Source organism: Tyto alba, unplaced genomic scaffold, assembly GCF_018691265.1.
Source record: "Tyto alba isolate M040663 unplaced genomic scaffold, T.alba_DEE_v4.0 Super-Scaffold_10, whole genome shotgun sequence".
Classification (NCBI taxonomy): Eukaryota; Metazoa; Chordata; class Aves; order Strigiformes; family Tytonidae; genus Tyto; species Tyto alba.
The window spans coordinates 467,979-485,849 of record NW_024881262.1 but is presented as its reverse complement, the minus strand read 5'-3'; the positions used below and the strand labels follow the sequence as shown (position 1 = coordinate 485,849).

General features: G+C 43.9%; 1 protein-coding gene across 11 annotated transcripts in view; it reads right to left on the bottom strand.

Moving 5' to 3' along the window:
- The window catches only part of TSC22D2 (TSC22 domain family member 2), a 125,198-nt gene that overhangs the window by 26,028 nt on the left and 81,299 nt on the right, over positions 1-17,871 (bottom strand). For 4 of the 11 annotated variants that reach the window (XR_004408833.2, XR_004408818.2, XR_004408826.2 and 1 more), the window contains one exon: positions 15,339-17,766. The exons of 1 other annotated variant lie outside the window; for it this stretch is intronic. Coding sequence is in view for 4 of the 10 variants with exons in the window: in XM_042801198.1 (XP_042657132.1) it covers positions 1,802-3,780 (1,979 nt within the window). In the remaining 6 variants the exon portion in view is untranslated. Of the gene's footprint in view, positions 1-1,801; positions 4,458-5,681; positions 6,661-7,474; positions 11,503-15,338; positions 17,767-17,871 lie in introns of those variants that run through there. 6 more of the 11 variants (XM_042801198.1, XM_042801199.1, XM_033004612.2 and 3 more) reach the window with 6 other exon arrangements.

Here is a 17,871-nt window from a genome sequence, read left to right as displayed (position 1 = left end):
TCTTTAGAAGTGAATATGTGAAGCAATGCTGCAAGGTAGCTCAAGCTCAAAGACAAAACTACAAAAATAACTTTAAAAATCACTGTTCAGGGTAAGGGTACCAAGAACTGTCTCATTAGCATTTAACACAAAGTTAACAGACTACAGGTTTGAGTAAGTAGGACAGCTTTCCCCTTATCGTTATATAAAGTAATTCATTTGTCACAGATAATCATGTCTGTTACTACTATTTATATAAAGTATTAGAAGCTATGCAAAATGAATGCAAAATTTATTTCTTCCTTTCTGACTCCTTAATCATCAGAATTATTAAAGAGAAGACAAATCATCTTCTGATAATACACCGAGCTATGAAAGAAACCTACCAGCTTGAAATCTAACCTTATTTGCACAAAGAAGAGTTTGTCAGCTGGATCAGCAATCCTCTTAAGGTAGGCACAACTGCTAGAAAATTTTAACTGTTTAACTTTAAGTCCTTTGCTGCTTTAATCAGAACTAACACAACTCTCCAAAACATGGCTTTTGCTTGCATAAAGGCATTAGAGTTACTATCTCAAATGCAGCGCTAGTCAACGCTCCAGTGAGCACAAGACCTGCACTACTGTAGATTTACCTCTCCAAACACTAATTTGTCTTGGTACCCTCTCCATCAACTCCACCCCGACCCCACACATGCAGCAGCTTTACTAAAAGGCGCTCTGAGCGAGACTCTCTTGGTTATCTTAGAGTCAGGTACTCTCCCAAGGTGAGGGTATTCTTACAGGATAGTTCAAGCACGTCAGACCTTCTCATAATGGTGTTAACTCCTATTTTTAAAAATATAAACAAGTATAACCCACATGTATTTCATTCCTCCAAACTGCAATAATCCCTACAGTGAATGTTAATGGCACTAATTCAGTGCTCACCCACTGCTTTCCCTACAAGTCTTCTCTCAGTCTATGAATGGTTTTAGCCATCACACTATCCTTCAGAGCAGTCTCACAAGTCTATAGGAATAAAAGTCACATACATGCTTCCTCTCTCAGGCCCTCTGATGAGTTTGCTCATACTACATACCTTTGCTACAATTAATAGCTCCAAATTACTTTCCTATAAAGAAAATTCATGGTAAGGTTCTACTTTCCCCTGTGTCTACATCTCTGCCCAAGTAAATGGTGTCCATTTTTTTTTCCAACACAAAAGACCGTTATCTCTAGAGCTTTCACTGTGTAAGAGCATACAAATTCATATCCAGATGCAAGTACTTTCCTTACTGATACTATGAAGTGCAACCTCAACAGCAGGATAAAAATCAAGAATCTGTGTTATAAGCCTTTTCCAAGATACCTCACCTGGTGGCCCTGAGATAGCACTAGACCTCTATTTTTAACAACACTGCAATATAGTGGTGCTGATAAACCCACTTTAACCTGGCTGTCATTCGAGCGTTTTACAATATGCTCAGGGGACAGGACAGAACATACTTCCTTGCATACTGAGCACCAGGGTGCAGGACAGTTTTCAGTCTTTGATTTGGAACAGGTCATCTTAATTGTGCATTAAGCAGATTTCAGGCTACTTTCGGTCCTGTTTTGTGAGGAAAGTAATCACACTCACAGCCTGAGAACAAAACAGTTCATTACTTGCCTAAACACTTTGCTATGCTTTGTACTCCTAAAGAAAAATAGCCCAGGTAAATTTCAGTATAACTTTCTGAAAATATGAACTTACAAGAAACACTTGACAGTAACTTGAAAGTCAGTATTTTTTTTTCCCCTTAAGAAAAGGTACTATTATGGCATTATAAAATAATTCATACCTGTCTTCATCACCATCAACAGGAATAGATATGCCAAACACAGAGCTGGCAAGACTGTTCATAGGAGTACTTGCAGGTAACTGAAGAGGATTTGCTAGAGTGTCTGGAATGGGAGGCTTCACAAGAGGTTTATTTTCAGCTGTAAGAGAAAGTGGTGGCTGAGGTAGGGGTTCTGATTTTCTTCTCGTATCATCAATCTGGCCTACTAAGGACTGAGCTTGAGTCTGAAACTGTCCGAGGTTTGACTGTGGCAGATTCGCAGGTACATTGGGCGTGCCTTGCATTAACGAGTGTCCAACGTGCTGTGGCTGGACAACACCAGTACTTCTGCTGACAGAAGTGTGGCTAGTCAGCTGGGACTGGACTAGTGTAACAGGGACATTTGGCATAGTAACAGAAGTGGTGGTAGACACACTAGGCACATTTGTACCGGGCACAACCGCAGGCACGTTCTGAACTCCAGAGACCACAGCGTGGGGAGCACCAGGCATTCCTGACACTTGACTGCTTCCACCCATTTGATGCTGAGTCACAGATTTCTGTTGCACAACCCCAGTATGTCCAATGCCTTGCTGCACCACACCTCCTGGTTGCGGAATGGCAGTCTGACTAGCTTGTGTCTGGCCACTCTGCATTAATCCCGATCCCTGTCCGACCACTTCGCCAGGCTGTGCTGACACCCCCATCACCGGCGCTCCCACAGGTGAGGGATTTTGGCCGGTCACCTGCCCCACAGGAAGGCTGGAAGCCACAGTACTTGGAACAGAGCCTGTCGTAGCCTGTTGAATAGCTCCTTGAGACTGCATAATTGTCATGTGCTGCATGTATTCGGTCTGACCAGAAGGTTGCGTCGGTAGTAGATGCACTGGTGGAATCTGGGACTGAGAATAAGCAAATTGTTGAGGCTGAGTCACTGGTATGTTTGCCTGCTGCACTTGCTGCTGTGCCACAGAAATGCTTGGCTGCCCTATTGTCACATTTGGAGGTGCCATGCCTTTCCCGTTGGGTCCAGCCTGTGCAACACCCTGCGTATTTACCTGTGGCTGTGATTGCTGTGGCACCATCATTTGCTGACTTGCTACCGAAGCCCCAGAAAACATAGGCTGAGTAGTACTTTGAGGCATGGCCCCTCCTATGGGTTGTTGCGGCTGCTGTTGTTGTCCAATGACAAAATTAGGTTGCTGTAGAGAGGACTGGTTCATTTTCTCTGTCTGGAGCAGCTGTGACACAGCAGTCAGGGAACTGTCAGCTATAGAATCAGGGCCATGGGCCGATGCTGGCACCGCCGAGACCACGACGGAACCCCCTGTGGCACCGAGGCCGCTGTCCCTCTCTTGAGCAGCTTGCTCGAAGGTGCTGCTGTGCCTAATGCAATCTCCAGTCCTGCCCAGGACACCACCACTATCCGAGTCTCGGTCATAATACTCCATACACGTCCATCGTCCTCGCCTGTAGGGCTCCCCTGTACCATGGTCCAGCTTGATCACCCTGAAGCGCGAGCTGCACGCAGCAGCCACTGTCTGAGACATCGTCCCAGCAGCGGCAGATGCAGGAGGCCCTGTGGAGGGCAAGGCGGTTTGAGCACTGCTGCCTCCTGCCACAGCAGTGCCAGGGGCAGCAGCTGGCAGGGGCACAGCGGAGCTCTTGGGCACAGCCCCCCCATTGGGGGCCACTGCTACCCCGCCAGCAGCCACAGCCAGCTGCCCCTCCAAAAGGGGGTTGGGAGAGACGCTGCCAGGAGTTTCAGCCTCGCCCACGTTGTTGAGAGTCTCTTCGGAAGAGCTCCGCTCGCAGACATCCTCGGGGCCGTAGTCGGTGGCTCGGGAAACATCGAAGATCTCAGAAGACACGTCCTCGGTGCGGGACTCATCTGGGTCGTCCAGGCTCTCGGTGTCCTCGGTGATGCTGCTGGCCACCTGGGCCGTGGTCACGCTGGTGATCTGGAAGCAGCTCTTCTTCTTGGCCGGCATCTTGGACATGTTTCCTCCGCGGGGAGGGGCTCCGGCAGCCGGGGCGAGGCGAGCACGGTGCCGGGGCGGGCTGTCAGGCCGTGCCGGTCGGGCCGCCGGCGCTACCGCACATCCTCCGGCTGCTTCCTGCGGCGGGCGGGCGGGCGGGCAGCGCGGGGGGCGGCGGGGCTCCTCCTCTTCCTCCCCGTCCGCAGCCCTCCTCCCGCGGCCGGGACGCGGGGCCTCCTCCTCCTCCTCCTCCTCCTCCTCCCCGCCGCAGCCCTCTCTGCGGGACCGGCCGAGCGCCCTGCGGCTTCCTGCCGGCCTCGGCGCGGCGCGGGCCGCGGGCGAGCGCGGCGGCCGCAGAAGCGGAGCCCACGGCCCGCCCCACGCGAGGGGCCCCGGGCGAGGCCGAGGCCCGGGCCCAAGCGGCCCCGTCGTCCCCCCCCCTCCTCCTCCCCGGCCTGTCTCCGCGCTCTACCTGGAGACCAGCACCAGGCGCATCCTGCTTGGAACCGGCCCGCGGGCGAGCCCCGCGGGCAGCCCCTTCCCCGTCCCCGGGGCGACGAGGCGGCGCGGCGGAGGACGAGGAGAAGCGGCGGGCGGCCCCGCTGCGCTGGCCGGCCCCGGGAGCGCGGGCTCCTCCGCGGCTCCCCGCGCCCAAGATGGGGCTCAACTTCTGCTGCGCGGCACCCTGGGAAGGGCGGCGGCCACGCCCCCCACGGACGCTGCGGCGTGGTGACGTCACGCCCCGCCGGAGATCGGTGTGGCGAGGCGGGGGGAGCGGGGCGTGAGGCGGCCGTTTGGAATGCACCACCCCCCCCCCCGCCAACCCCTCCCCGCCCCCCCCCCCTCCCCCCGCCCGGTTTGGTCCCGCCCGGCCGCGCGCGGCGCCGGCCCCTTCCCGCCGTTTGCGGCGCTGAGGGGGAGCGGCGGGAACCGGACGGGACGGGGACGGGAGTCCGGCCGCTGCTGCCTCCCGCGGAATGGCGCCTGCCCTGGCACAGTAGCAAGCGGTTGCAGACACTCACTCCTCTCATTACCAGAATCGTCATATTTCCCAGCCCAGATTGGCTGACGGCCGATGCCTAGCCGTGGCTCTTGCATCCAAACCAGCTCCCCGCGGTTTGTCGCCGCTGCCGTGGCCCCGCTCGCAGCCCGCCGCGGCGGGCGCTCCAGCCTGGCCCGGTGCCCGCCCGCCCCAGCGGCGCGGCCCACGGCCTCGCCGGTGAGGCCCTGCGCCCGCCGCCGCGCAGCGCGGCTTCCTCACTGTCCGTTTCCACTGTGCTTCCTGCTAGATCCCCTTTTGTTGTTTGTTTTGTTCGGTTTTGTTTTGTTTTCCCACAGCTACATCATGCTGGTGGTTCATATCCAAACCATAAAGATCCTATCTTTGGTGTCTCCAGATGCTCACCTCTCATAAATCCCTGATACAATATATGTCAGTTTTTTATCATATCTCATTTCTGGTTTTCCAGCCACCAATGTCATGAGGGTTTTCCTCTACGGTAATTGGTCCCGGTTTGAACGGTCACACTTTGCAGCTGTACCATTAACCCACTCTGGCTCCCTGCTTAGGGCCACAAAGTGCTCTAAAGGCCAATTCTAAAATATGGAAGATCCCCACTACTAACTTCTCTTCGGTTCAACTGTTCCCTGTAAATGCAACAGTTCAGCCAAGTGCTGATTTATTTTGCAGTTTTGCAGGCTAATCCATCTCTTCCATATCCGTTTTCAGTAATATTTTCCAATGTGATACTTTATCAAATACACCTCTACTCTAGCTTCAACAGAGATTAAACCTACTGCATTAACAATGTAAGAACTCATTTATGTTAGAAAAGAGTTTTTAATTAATCTGGCATGAACCACCTTGATAAATTTATCCATTAAAATCAGACATGTCAACTACACAAGTCTTTGGCAAATGCTTTTCCACTTTTTTTTTTCCCCCCCACCTTTAATTTGAAGTTCTTGTCAACCATGCTAGCTCCAGTTCCAGAAAACTTCCGCAGGAGGTGTTTGGGTAAGTGTTCATTTGTGTTATCAGTGTCTTCCAATACTGTTTGGGCAGGTATTCCAAGCAGTCAGAGCCTGCATCCTTGAACTTTTTGTCTTCATTATCCTGTTGCACCTTTTCATTTCTTCTCTGGGAGGAAAGAATCCTGATGATTGCCCAAGTCTCCATTTCTTCGAGCATTGCTATAATTTTCACCAGCCCGGTGAAGATGGTCTGGTACAATTCGGTGGGAATCTGATGGTGTTGTTTGACCAAATGTAGAAGATAACTGGTAGGGTTTTCTCCATTGGCCTCAGGTCAATGTCCCACAGTTTCTTCCCTGCTAAGTAATAAACCCCAGCTTTTCTGGGTGTACTCTGAGTAACGGACTGTCCCTTCGTGTGTCACCATACACACTGAGTAGTGTCTTTTAAGTCCTGAATTTCAGGTTATACCCTATTGTTTCTTCTTTCAGGAAAGCATTCTGCCCTGTGGTATCTTGTGAATTCTCCTTGTGTGTGTAATGTCCTTGGTTTCCGTGTCTGTGTGCAGTGTGCCAAGACTTGCTTTTCTTCTCATCTTCCTTGGCACTTTGTCTTCTGCCTACTTCTTTTTACACTAGTGTGAACATTACTTTTGATTCTGCTTCTCTTTGTACTAGCTGATCCCTTATTATTTCCTGACCTCCTATTCTTCAAAGTCTGCCTTCTAGAGTTTCTTCGCTCTGCATATGTTAGGAGATGATGGACTGTCTGTGCAGCATCCTTTTTCCTCCGTAATGATTTTGAATTCCCATCTGAACTCCATTTGTATTTCTTGGATTTCCTCCTGGTATACAGGAGTTTTTGCTCCTGATACGGCATGAGTTCTGTCGGGCAACACTTTCTGGAGTAGCTTCTACCAAGTACCCACTGAAAGATAAAGTATATTATTTACCTTTTGTTTACTGCCATCTCTTGATGCTCTGGTCGAAACTTCATTCCTAGAGTTCATCTTTTCTGTCCAACCCTGACTTTGAAGAGGGAATAAAGACAGTCCCCCAGACTTCCTCCCAAACGAATTGCCTCCAACATGCAGTCCTTTGTTTCCTGCACCCTCTGCAATGCATGATTTCAAATATGCAAGTGTTAGAGAGGAAACATAATGTACGTAGTACAAGATCTCTTAAAAATTAGTGATATAATCTTAATACAAAATTGCAATGTTACAACTTTGTATTTCAATCTAAGAAATGTCTTATGTCCCTGAGAAAGTGTATTTTTGGCATGGGACGTGAGGCATTAGACCTTAAACCTGCCATTAGCCCAGGAACTATTACTCCTTGTTCCACAAGTCAACCAAGTATAATTTGATGAAAGAATGGAACTCTGAGCAGAGAGGGTGATGCTGCTAAGTTTCATTTTAACAGACAGCATGTGGATCTGTCTGGGAGCTTTTAAATTAGTCACAACAATGGTGGATGAAATACCCAAGGGAAAGTCATATAGCCAAAGATGCATAATAATGCAATATATCACACAGCACTACTGTTTATGCCACAGATACCAGTGAGGTCAGCAGGATTCTGGGATTTTTTTCAGGTTAGTATGAAAGCTGTAGGGAAGTGAAGTAGCTGGGATTGTATGTGGTATAGATCTTCTGTAAATGGTGATGACAATCTCTGGAGAAAATTTTAGAAGGGCAAGGAATAGCTAGCTACAGGAAACAGTAAAGACTTGAGATAACTTTTATATGTGGATTTTTTTTAATTTCTCTGTTTTCAAATGGAAAGCATTTGGGCATATTAATCCAATACATTCAGGACAATGTATGATAAAACCATTCCAGATAGAAATACATTTTGAAAGCAGTGACCCCACCCAGATAAATAATAGGCATATCAATGGAAAGATGCAAGATGCCAGAATGTAGGAGTGAGTCAATCCAGCAAACACTTTTCAGTAAATAAGGGAGTCTGTGGGGGACTGTTTATCATGAGCAAAAGGGACAGAAGCTCCCCCAAACTGTAATAGTTAACATTTTCTTTGCTTTAAAATAGTACATTTAAATTATATATATTCTACATATACATATATAAAGATATATATGAAGATATAAGGTATTTGTGAATGTTCTTATTGATTGACTATCGGATTTGTGTGTGGCATTTCATCTCAGTAAAATGTGAAATCAAAAAAGTCTCCCTCAGGAAGTGCCATCTTAAAAGTGCAAGAGAGCCTGAAAAACAGAGGAGAAGTTATTCTACTAGACCTACCCTTGTAAGTGATCTTTCAAAATTATTATAGGAAGGAGACTGACACACACATAGTGGGATGAAATTCTTTCCCACCATGTAAGTACACAGACCCGTAACAGGTAGGGTAACACTTTTTCAACATTGAACAGCTACCAGTAGGCTGCTGAAGAGTTGGCTGCTAAGCTGTAAGAAGAGATGTTTTTCCTGACAGTGCAGTGAACCAAAATTAGAAGTTATTTTCTTCTCATTTTTACAACCACTTTGTTACCTTAACGAATGAAAATATGTGTTAATACAGTAGCATGGTCTTCTAATTTAGATAGGTCTGAAATTTAAAATAGCAAAGATGCTATTTTAGAATCCATTAATTTGTCACTGTTGTTGTTCAGAATAAATTAACATTTGAAATTATAACATTCTAAATCCTGGATTGAAACAGTAAGTTGCTAAACCATCCATTCATGAGCTGTGTCTATATGAATATTTTTAACATCACCTAAAATGTAATGAGGAATGGGCTATTTGGCTGACATTTAGTGTGGTCTACCAAAGGAGAAAGGGAAATTAATAAAAGGTAAAATAGGGAAGGGATGAGGAACAAGAATGAACAAGATAAACTGATTTGCTAACAAACCAGAAAGGTTTCTGAAAAGTCAAGTATAAAAATTGCTACAGCCCCTGGCCAGGTTAGCCAAGATATACACAAAGAATCCACACAATGGCCTTGGCAGCATTACGCTGATAATGTTTTTGCAAGGCTGAATTAGTGCTGAACAATATTCTGGTATGTTGGGCACAAACATACTGATATTTTTATTAAGTGTCAAGCATGTATATATTCCTTTTTTGCCTTCAAGAAAAACATCTGCCACAGTTAGTTAAAAGAAATTCCCACCTGACTCCTGTTTGAGTTTCTGTGCATGTCAGCTGTGTGGGACTCTCGCGGTTTCTGTGTGTGTGTGCACGTGTTCCTGTTTTTCGAGATCTAGCCAGGACAGATGTAGCAGGCGGTGGTGAGGGCAGCAGACTCCTTGAGAGTTTTGGGTAATTCCGCTGCACTCTCTCCATCACTTGCTACCATTGCACATTTCACCGGGAGGATCCCTCGACGGAGTGTCAGCAGCAATGCTGTTAGCAGCTTTCCACACTGGTGGTTCTACTGTTTGGGGACTGCAGGTGAATTTGCGTATTTTGGTATTGAAGGATCACGCGCCAGTCATGCATAAGAAGGGTATCTGTCACAAAATCTCTCAGCCTCAGAGACTGAGAGGGCAGAAGTGCTGTCACAGGTGACAGAAGAACAAAAAAGAAGCTCCTCTAGAGTGTAAGCTATAAAGACTGAAGCACTGACTGCATGTATGTATCCAGTGAAAATGGTACGAAAATGTTCTGTTTGTTTGTTTATACGGTTTTGAAGGGGCAAAAGGTGATCCTTCCCATTGGTCATTGCTTAAATCTGTGTAACATTCAGACAGGGATAAAAGCTGTACATTAAAACCCCTAAACATTTAATGGAGTTTACACAGGCACACACACGCTCACATCTAGAGATGTATGCATGTGTGTATAAAGATGTATATTAACAAGTGTATATAGAAATTTAAAAATTTGAAAGTCCCTAATGCTAACAATAAAAACGCAATGTTTTTTAAAAGAAAGCTCTAGGAATTCTCAAAGGGAATTGGACTATTTTTTGGTATCTAGAGTTCATAGGTTCAGATTTCCTAGCCTTAATAACATTAGGTGATTATTGTTGAAGATTAAAAAGTAGCCTGGGGAAGCAGTGTGATCTAACAGATAAGGCATTTACCCAATTATCAGGAGGCCAGATTGAAATTGTTTCTGTGGAAGTCAGTAGGAAAATTTCAGGGGATTAGTTTTTTAACTTCAGTCTTACACCTAAGTTGGCATTTATCTGCAGTATGGCCTTGTACAAGTTATTTTTCCTTCTTTGTGCCTTTTTTTTTTTTTTTCTGTCCCATCTATCATCCTGCCTTGTCTGCAGATACAGGGAAGCTTACAGGGCTCTGCCTGCTTTTTTCTGTGTGCTGAATACTGAGACCTGAATTTTGGTCAGGCTGTGTGATACTGTCTTAGAAATAGTAACATACTGGCACAATAATGGACAAGCAATAAGCAATTAAATTATCACTAGTTTCTTTTCAAGTTTGATCAGAAATTTAGGAGTTACTAAAAATTCAACTTTCATGTATGTGAGCTGGGGTTTACCAGTTCAGTATTTTAAGAGTGCACTCCGTTTCAGATGACTCTTGTATCAAGATCCTGCGTTAACATCTTAAATTTTAAAATAAACAGTAATATCAGAAATACCTTTCCTTCACTGTAGACTGTACATTTTCCATTTTATTAAGCTAGTGGTGCTAGACAGTAAGACAGTTACCCAAATTATTCTTGGTTTTAAACCTCATCTAAATTACCACAAATTATTTCAAATCAGACTGAGATGCAATGGTGATTTGAATTTCAAGTCCTTTTGAATTTCAAGCTGCAAGACATTGACTGCAAGACCTGGAAGACAAATTCCAGGTTGCAGACTGCTGGAGGGAAGAAGGGCATAGAAAAGGGCAAATGAGTTACTTGAATGTCTAAGTAGGATTTTTGCATTTATAAAGGCCACTAACTATCAAGAGAACCAGGGAATAGTAGCTGCAGTATTTAGCTTTAGGCTCTTCTTAAAGTCTCATGTGACAAAAAGCATGGAAATTTCCTCTTCCCTGACCCTAACAAAATTGCTCTTTTTTTCTTTTCAGTATTCATTGTCTACTATATGGAAAATAACAGGCACTAAGTCAAAAAACTAATGAAAAAAAATTAACATGACCAACAAATGAGAGCAAATGGAAACTGTTACCCACGTGGAAACACATTTAAAGTGCAAATAGGAACGATGAATGTTATTAAATCACATCAGTTGTTGTTAGCCTGATCCTGACCCCTTTCAAGTCAATGGCAGAACCCATTAAATGTCGGTGCAAGCTGTGTTTTTCTTAACTGAGATATGTTAAAATCCAAGATGAACATTTGTACAGACCAGCAGACAGGTCTTTAGCATAATATGCTCTTCTTCATGATGGGTACCTTTACTTCTTCCATACTACGTTGTGCTGCCCCTGATTGTGGTGTGGGATCAGTCTGGAGCAGGCCTTTTCCTCTGTTCAGCATAACGCGTCACAGACAGTTGTGCACGCCTAAAGAATTATGTAAATAATTGATGGAAATTACAGCATTATATGGAACAGTTGCCTGAAGAGTGCTGTTTCTCCAGGAGAGTCTGTGGCTGTCTGTTAATAAACCAGTTATTGGCAATTACTTCTGGGCTGAATAGGCCCCTGTGTGGTTTCATCTGTTTGGTTTGGCTGTTAGCATTTACATAGTTGTTCTCAGCCTTACTCTCTGCTGTATTTTGAATCATTTGTGGCTTAGAGGCAGAAAGAAGAAAAGCGTAAGTCAAGTCTGAGCTGCAAATCCAGTTTGGGATTCTAGTACCTTCTTGATGCTGAAAAAAAAAAAAAAGGTGTGCATTTTGAAGTCATTATGAGGCAACTACCATGTGTTGGCACTAGCAATGAATTATTGCTGCAGGAGCAACGCTTTTAGAGAAGGCAAAGAGCAGACCTGGGTTTGGTCCATAGTTTAAAAGCCAGGAAGTATAAATCCTGGCTCTAGGATAAATAAGTCAGCTTGGTCTGTCTTTTCTTTCTCAGTCTGAACATGAAAAAGTTTGTAAACTGTTGATATTTAGTTAATAAACTGGAGTGCAATGAAATTTAAAGACACACAAAATTTCTTCAATGTGATATACAAATAGATTACCGCATTTTCAGCATTCCAATCTTATGATCAAGTGAAGTCCAGGTCAGGTTTCATTTAACCAAGTTAAAAGAGCAATGTGAATGGTTTCAGGTACCTTACATGGAGTTCAGCAGCATATTCACCCATATATTTCAAACTCACATTGAGTAAAGACTAATAACAATGGTAGAGTAAATCCACATCTCTTCAACAGACTTTGTCTGTCTTAAATTTTTCTGTTTAGCATGAGTGTACTTCAATGGTACTTTAATTTCAATAATTCATTGCTGAATTTCATGGAATCTAGGTTGCTCATTTTCTTGACTAATTCTTCTTTGAACAGTAAGTAATGACTTTGCTTCATGTATAAACAATTATTCAGTTTTTTTACCAGCTATATCAATTATATCTCAGTGTTAGAAGCATGAATAATGGCAGAACATTTACTTTTTTAAATTAAGATTGGATATTGTCTAAGCAAAAAGGGAATTTTAGACAGCTAGTCAGATACTTTAAATAACCTGTGGCATAACTTGATCTATAGTTATAGATCAATTTGCAGGACTGAGTTGCTGAAGTGTAGGTCCTTATGTAATATTTGTAGTGTAAAAGTAAGAGGAAGCGTGGAGTAGAAAGATCATCTGTTTGTAAGATGAGAGAAGTTACAGAGTAGACATTAAAGCGACAGCAACTCTATAATAATAATAATAATATTTAGATGGCCTATTTAAATAGACTTTCCAGGGAGTCCTGATTGTTTGGAACGGTGATGTCTATGCTCTCTAACTAGCTGAGACAACATTTATTTGGTTCAAGTGTGTGAGATACTCGGGTTCAAAGGTGAACCTGGATCTATGCCCCTCACGTTTCACTTCAACCAGCGCAATGCCTTTTCTTCCCCTTTTTACTGGTTAAGCATGCACTCAAGAGCAAAGATTAGAGCTAGATAAATAAAGGTGTGTGGGAACTTCTACATGCTTAGCTTCTGAGTAATTTTTGACAGCTCTATTGCTACCATATCATGTGGGATACAGATTAGCCAAAACTGGTTCCCTGGCCTTTTTTGCATAAACGTGCTACATAAAACTTGCATTCCATAATAGCTGCAACTTTTCTACAAAAGCACAAGTATTGGATTTGTAGTGGAGAATGAATTGATGGACTCTCTGGTTCCAAATGGAAGCTGTATACAAAAAAATTATACAAAAAAGTTATACTTCTGTGGCTAATTCCTGCTTTTCTCATCAGACTGTACAGGAGGTAGAATAAAAGCCTGTGACTTTGCACCTACTGAAACACTCATGCTGTCAGGCACAAAAATGATGGGGGGAATATAAACCTGAATTTTGTTCACATAAATCTCCATTTTTCTACTGTCAGTTTTGTTTTAAAACTTATAGAGTTGCACTGAAATCCATTGAAATAGAACTGTCAGTGAAATGGAGAGATAACTCAGCAAAAATAAAAGTGTTAGGAGTAGACAAGCAACAGCTGTTTATGAGGATCTGCATTTTGTATCATAATTATTTTATAATGGAAGACTTCCATTATAAACTTGATTAAAAGAAAAGGGACAATTTGTTGTCCTTCATCATTAATGCTGAAGAAGTGATCTCAGCATATATCTGTGTGTGCAGATTCAAAACACTTTCAGAGTTCTGGCTTGGGAGCCTGAGATAAATGAGAAAACAGAACATTTAGGGAAGTGAATATTCTGAAGCTTGTTAGAGTAAACTGATGTAAGCGGTACAAACTTACTTCTGGGTTAAATTAAAAGTATCACAATACTTAAAAAATCACTACTAGGATTTCAGTAATAATCACCTATTTCATGGTGAGCCCTAACAGATTCTCCATTAGGAGTCTGACCAGTGGAATTGCCCTGATGCTGTTAAATAGTGTGGAAACTCATTAGTAATACATTGCAAAAGCAGTTATATACTAAGCATTTTCATTTGGAGGAGGATTTTTCTTCTCAGTTGCACTATAAATAAGTCATTCCGTATGGATAAAAATTAGTTTATAAATTTTGGAAGTTAAGACCATAGGGTGTTTTTCTTCAGGGGCTTATATTCTGTGAAGGCATCTGAAAATCATTAAAGTCTGTTGATACGGAGCGGTGTCCAAGAAGAGGAGCTGTGGTCTCTGCAGGGATCAGTCAGGACTTAGTGACTCCCTCTTACAGAAAGAGAGCGGTGGTGGTTGGGTTTTTCCCAACCACGGTCACACTCTTGCTGAAGTTTGAATGAATTTGACAGGATCTGACGCGAACTAGTAGACGGGCTGCACGACGTCAGCATTGCTCTGCAGCAAGCGTCGCATCACGGCAGCCGAGTTTAAGCGTAGGTAGAGAGCAGACACAGAGCCAGCTGAGCTCGGTCCTTGGCTTTATCCCGGGGGAGATCTTGTCACCGTTGGTGGTGCTGACCCGTGCAGCGGACACCCCGTCACCCAGGCTGCCGCGTCCCGTGCCCCAGTGCTGCAGCCGACCAAACGTCACGCCGGCGCGGAGGCGAGAAGGTGAGGGGCGGCGGCAGAAACACGGGGCGAGCGTCGGGATGGGAGCAGCAGCACGCGTGCTCTGCTCAGGCAATGGGCCAGGCTTCTCGGGCACCGACAGGCTCCCCCCTCCTCGCACACCTGCCCTGCCGTTGCTGCGCGGCCGTTGTGCCCAGTGCTCTTCCTTTTGAGCGGCACGCCGTGAAATCCCCACTTCTGGGGGCTCTGGCCGTTCCCAGAACAGCGGCCGTGGCTCTGAGAAGCTCGGCTGGAGGGTCATGGAGGGAGCGTGTGACAGGCACCCAACCCACGGGTGAGCAGGGAAGCGCTGTCTGGCACCGCGCTCTCAAGATGTGTCCCGTGAGAAAACAGCGTTTCGCTTTTACATTACCAGAACTAATCCCCTACTTTAATACTCTCTCTGCTTCCCCACCCATTAGCACTTACAGTAGTTCAAAACCAGATTTATATATAAAGTGCCAGTTGCAAAATTGGTAACCGGCTTGCTTCTGTAGCTGGTGTCAGCAGGACAGGAACATATGAGTCCGTTTTACACTGGCCTTTGCAATCATCAGCAAGTGCATTATGCGAGAGAATTGAGAAAATACTTGTCAGAAAGAAATATTTGTTAATATTCTTTTAGTTTACTCTAACAGGCAACTATTGTTTCCCTTTCTCCTTAATGAGGTTTTGTTTAACCATGCAGTGAGTCTCAGGTACAGATGTTAATTCGATATTCTATTTGTATCAGTGTAATTTACCTTATATTAATGGCTGCAAAAATTAAATAGTAATGTGCTGAGAACATGGTAAATAAAAATATGGTTTCTGGCTTGCCAAATCTTCATCACTGAGCATATTTTTCCTTAGTGGTTGCCTTGCTGTAGTAAACAAGGTTAAGGGCTAGGCCATTTTATTAGTAACAATTTGGTACTGATGCACGAGAAAATTAATTTCTGTCCTTCCTTTTCAAAAGAGGAAGTTGCTGTTTTGCTGTAGCATGACATACAAAGCCATAAAAAAGAAACAAACAAATTTTGGTTAGGATAACCAAATACATTTATTGGTACTACAAAACCAAGTTGTTCTGTGATACCAAAAACCACAGTTCTTATATGATTGTTTAGTTAGTGATAGAATTAGAAGCAGCACTGTGACTTTCTTATTTGTGGATAAATGTACTGAACAGCGCAAATATCATGCAGAATTAAGTTTCAAGTTGTATTGCTCTCTTCTGAAAATGCAGAGTTGAGTAACTGAAGCCAATACTAGCAGGCATACATGAAATGCAGGAATCAAGCTGGAAATCCTTGTTCAAGCAGAATTTCCATAAAAATGCATTTTGGAAGTAGGCGTCAGCAAGCACTCAGAAAGATTTAGTGATGCTTGTTAACATGAAGAAGCTGTTTCCAAATGCTTTCCACTCTGATGCATAGATTCATGGGGTTTTTTCTTTTATTAAAATGCTAGTCAAGTGCAGGCACTGCCGATGATTTAACTTTAACCTGAATTGGTGACAAAGCCTGTGGAATTCTCAAGAAGTTTTTAATTGGATCTGAAATTGAGATGAATACACAACCAGAGGGTTCAGACATAACATACATAACAACAGTTGCTGGAACTGCAGTGAGGACAATGGATTCCTATTGCCTTTCCCATACTGTGGCATTGGGCGATGGCTTGGTCTCGGCAGGAGATGACGCAGGGATTAAATATCACTCTGAATGCTGCCTGAAGTTGCGGGCATCAAATTGTTATGACTGGTTCTTTTAATACGCTTCCAAATACTAGAAGAAGTGTCAGATGCATTTATATTAAAGCCAAATATGGTTTGGAAAATAGTGGAAAATACAGAGGTGAATCTCTTTCTTACTGAAGTGAACAGCAGGATTTCCTTTTACTGTGGACACCAACCTGTGAAGATAAAGTGCCTTCATTTGAGAATGGGCGACCCTAATAAAATGAGAAGTTTGGCAATTATTATGTGACATATTATCCAATATCTCCAAGGAGATTTTCTCTCTGAAAATATATGGACTATGTCTCTCTGAATTAGTAAATCTTACACTTGTCTGTTCACCTCTTTTTTTTTCACCTCTTCAACCTTCCTCCTTAGAGACAATAACAATTTCAACTCACATACATGTGATTGCCTTGAGAATGTTTCTAAAATGCTTTTGGATTTACTCTATGACTTGAATAATCCTATTCTATGTCAACACAAATTTGGCCTGTATTTTTAATTTGTTTCTTAGTTTTTATATAATGTTTGAAAATGAAAAAAAAAAAAAAATCACCTGCCCTACTTAAGTAGTAGACAGACAGGGTCTCATTACTGAATACCATGAGTGATGTAGATTTCCCTCCTTGGACAATAGTAATTGTTTGTGTTGGCCAATACTCATACTCTACAGATAACTCACTTCAACAGCACATAGTAATGTACATTATGACTAATTCAGCTTGTAAGCAGTTTTATTGTGGTCTCTCCAGTATAGGAGGTTTGGGCTTTTTTTCAGCACTAAGTCATGCGCAATTTTTAGATGATATAGTCATACGAAGAGAGGATCAGTTCAAGGAAAAAGGAAAAGTTTTTTTCTAAATTTCCTGGTGTTTCAGCATGAGCAACTTCACTTTGTGTTATGATGACCGTATAAAAGCCATTCAGTTTCTCACTTTTTTTCCCTCAGTGAGGCACTCAGAAGATTACATACGTTACTGTGAATCAAGCATTGTCTAGATCAAAGATCCCCTGGTTTTTTAAGCTTTAGGACTTTTCTCCATCTAATTATCTCAGATCTGTTTTTTTTTTCTTTCTCATCTGATGCCAATAACAAAGGGCAGAGACGGTAACTGAGATCAATATTGTTCTCTGTTGCGGAATTGCAGGTTGCACAACGCTATACAGTGGATCAAACACAAACCTGACAGATCTGCCAAGGCCCTCCAGATCTCGGACGCCTTGACGGGAAGGTTTGCCTGCGGGCTGCACGGCCCTTACCCGATAGTCCTTACTGTTCAGAGATGCTGGTTGAATGCTGGTCTGTGTCAACGAATGCAAAACAAGCTGAGCACAAGATGTGAACTATAAATGGAAGATTTCTGAAGGGAAGGATGCGGGCTATGAGAAAACGTTGCTGTCAGAGTGTGGGTGGCCCTTGGGCTGTTTCAGCATGGGGGCTCGCCTTGCCGCGACGAGGAGATGGTGGGCGTGCTCCTGCTCTCTTCTGCCCTGGTGTGGGGTGACTGTGGCAAGCAGCTCCCTTCCGCGGAGCACACAGGGCGTAATTCTTGGTCTGATGGCTGTATTGGCTTCAGTGAATCCGAGTTTCTCCCCAGGGTGACACTAGGGCTGGCTCTGTCCAGTCACAGTCTGCTCCGGTTGGGAGATTATCGTGTCATCAAGATCATTGCGAGTGCGCATAGGTCAGAACAAACCGGAGGAGACGAAGGTGATGGAAGTATGATGCTGAAATACAGAAAAACAGGGCAGTGGAACTGTATTTTTATTCTATGTAGACCAACATCACGGTTAACCCGTGCAAGTATTTCAGTATTTACTCATGTGGTAAAA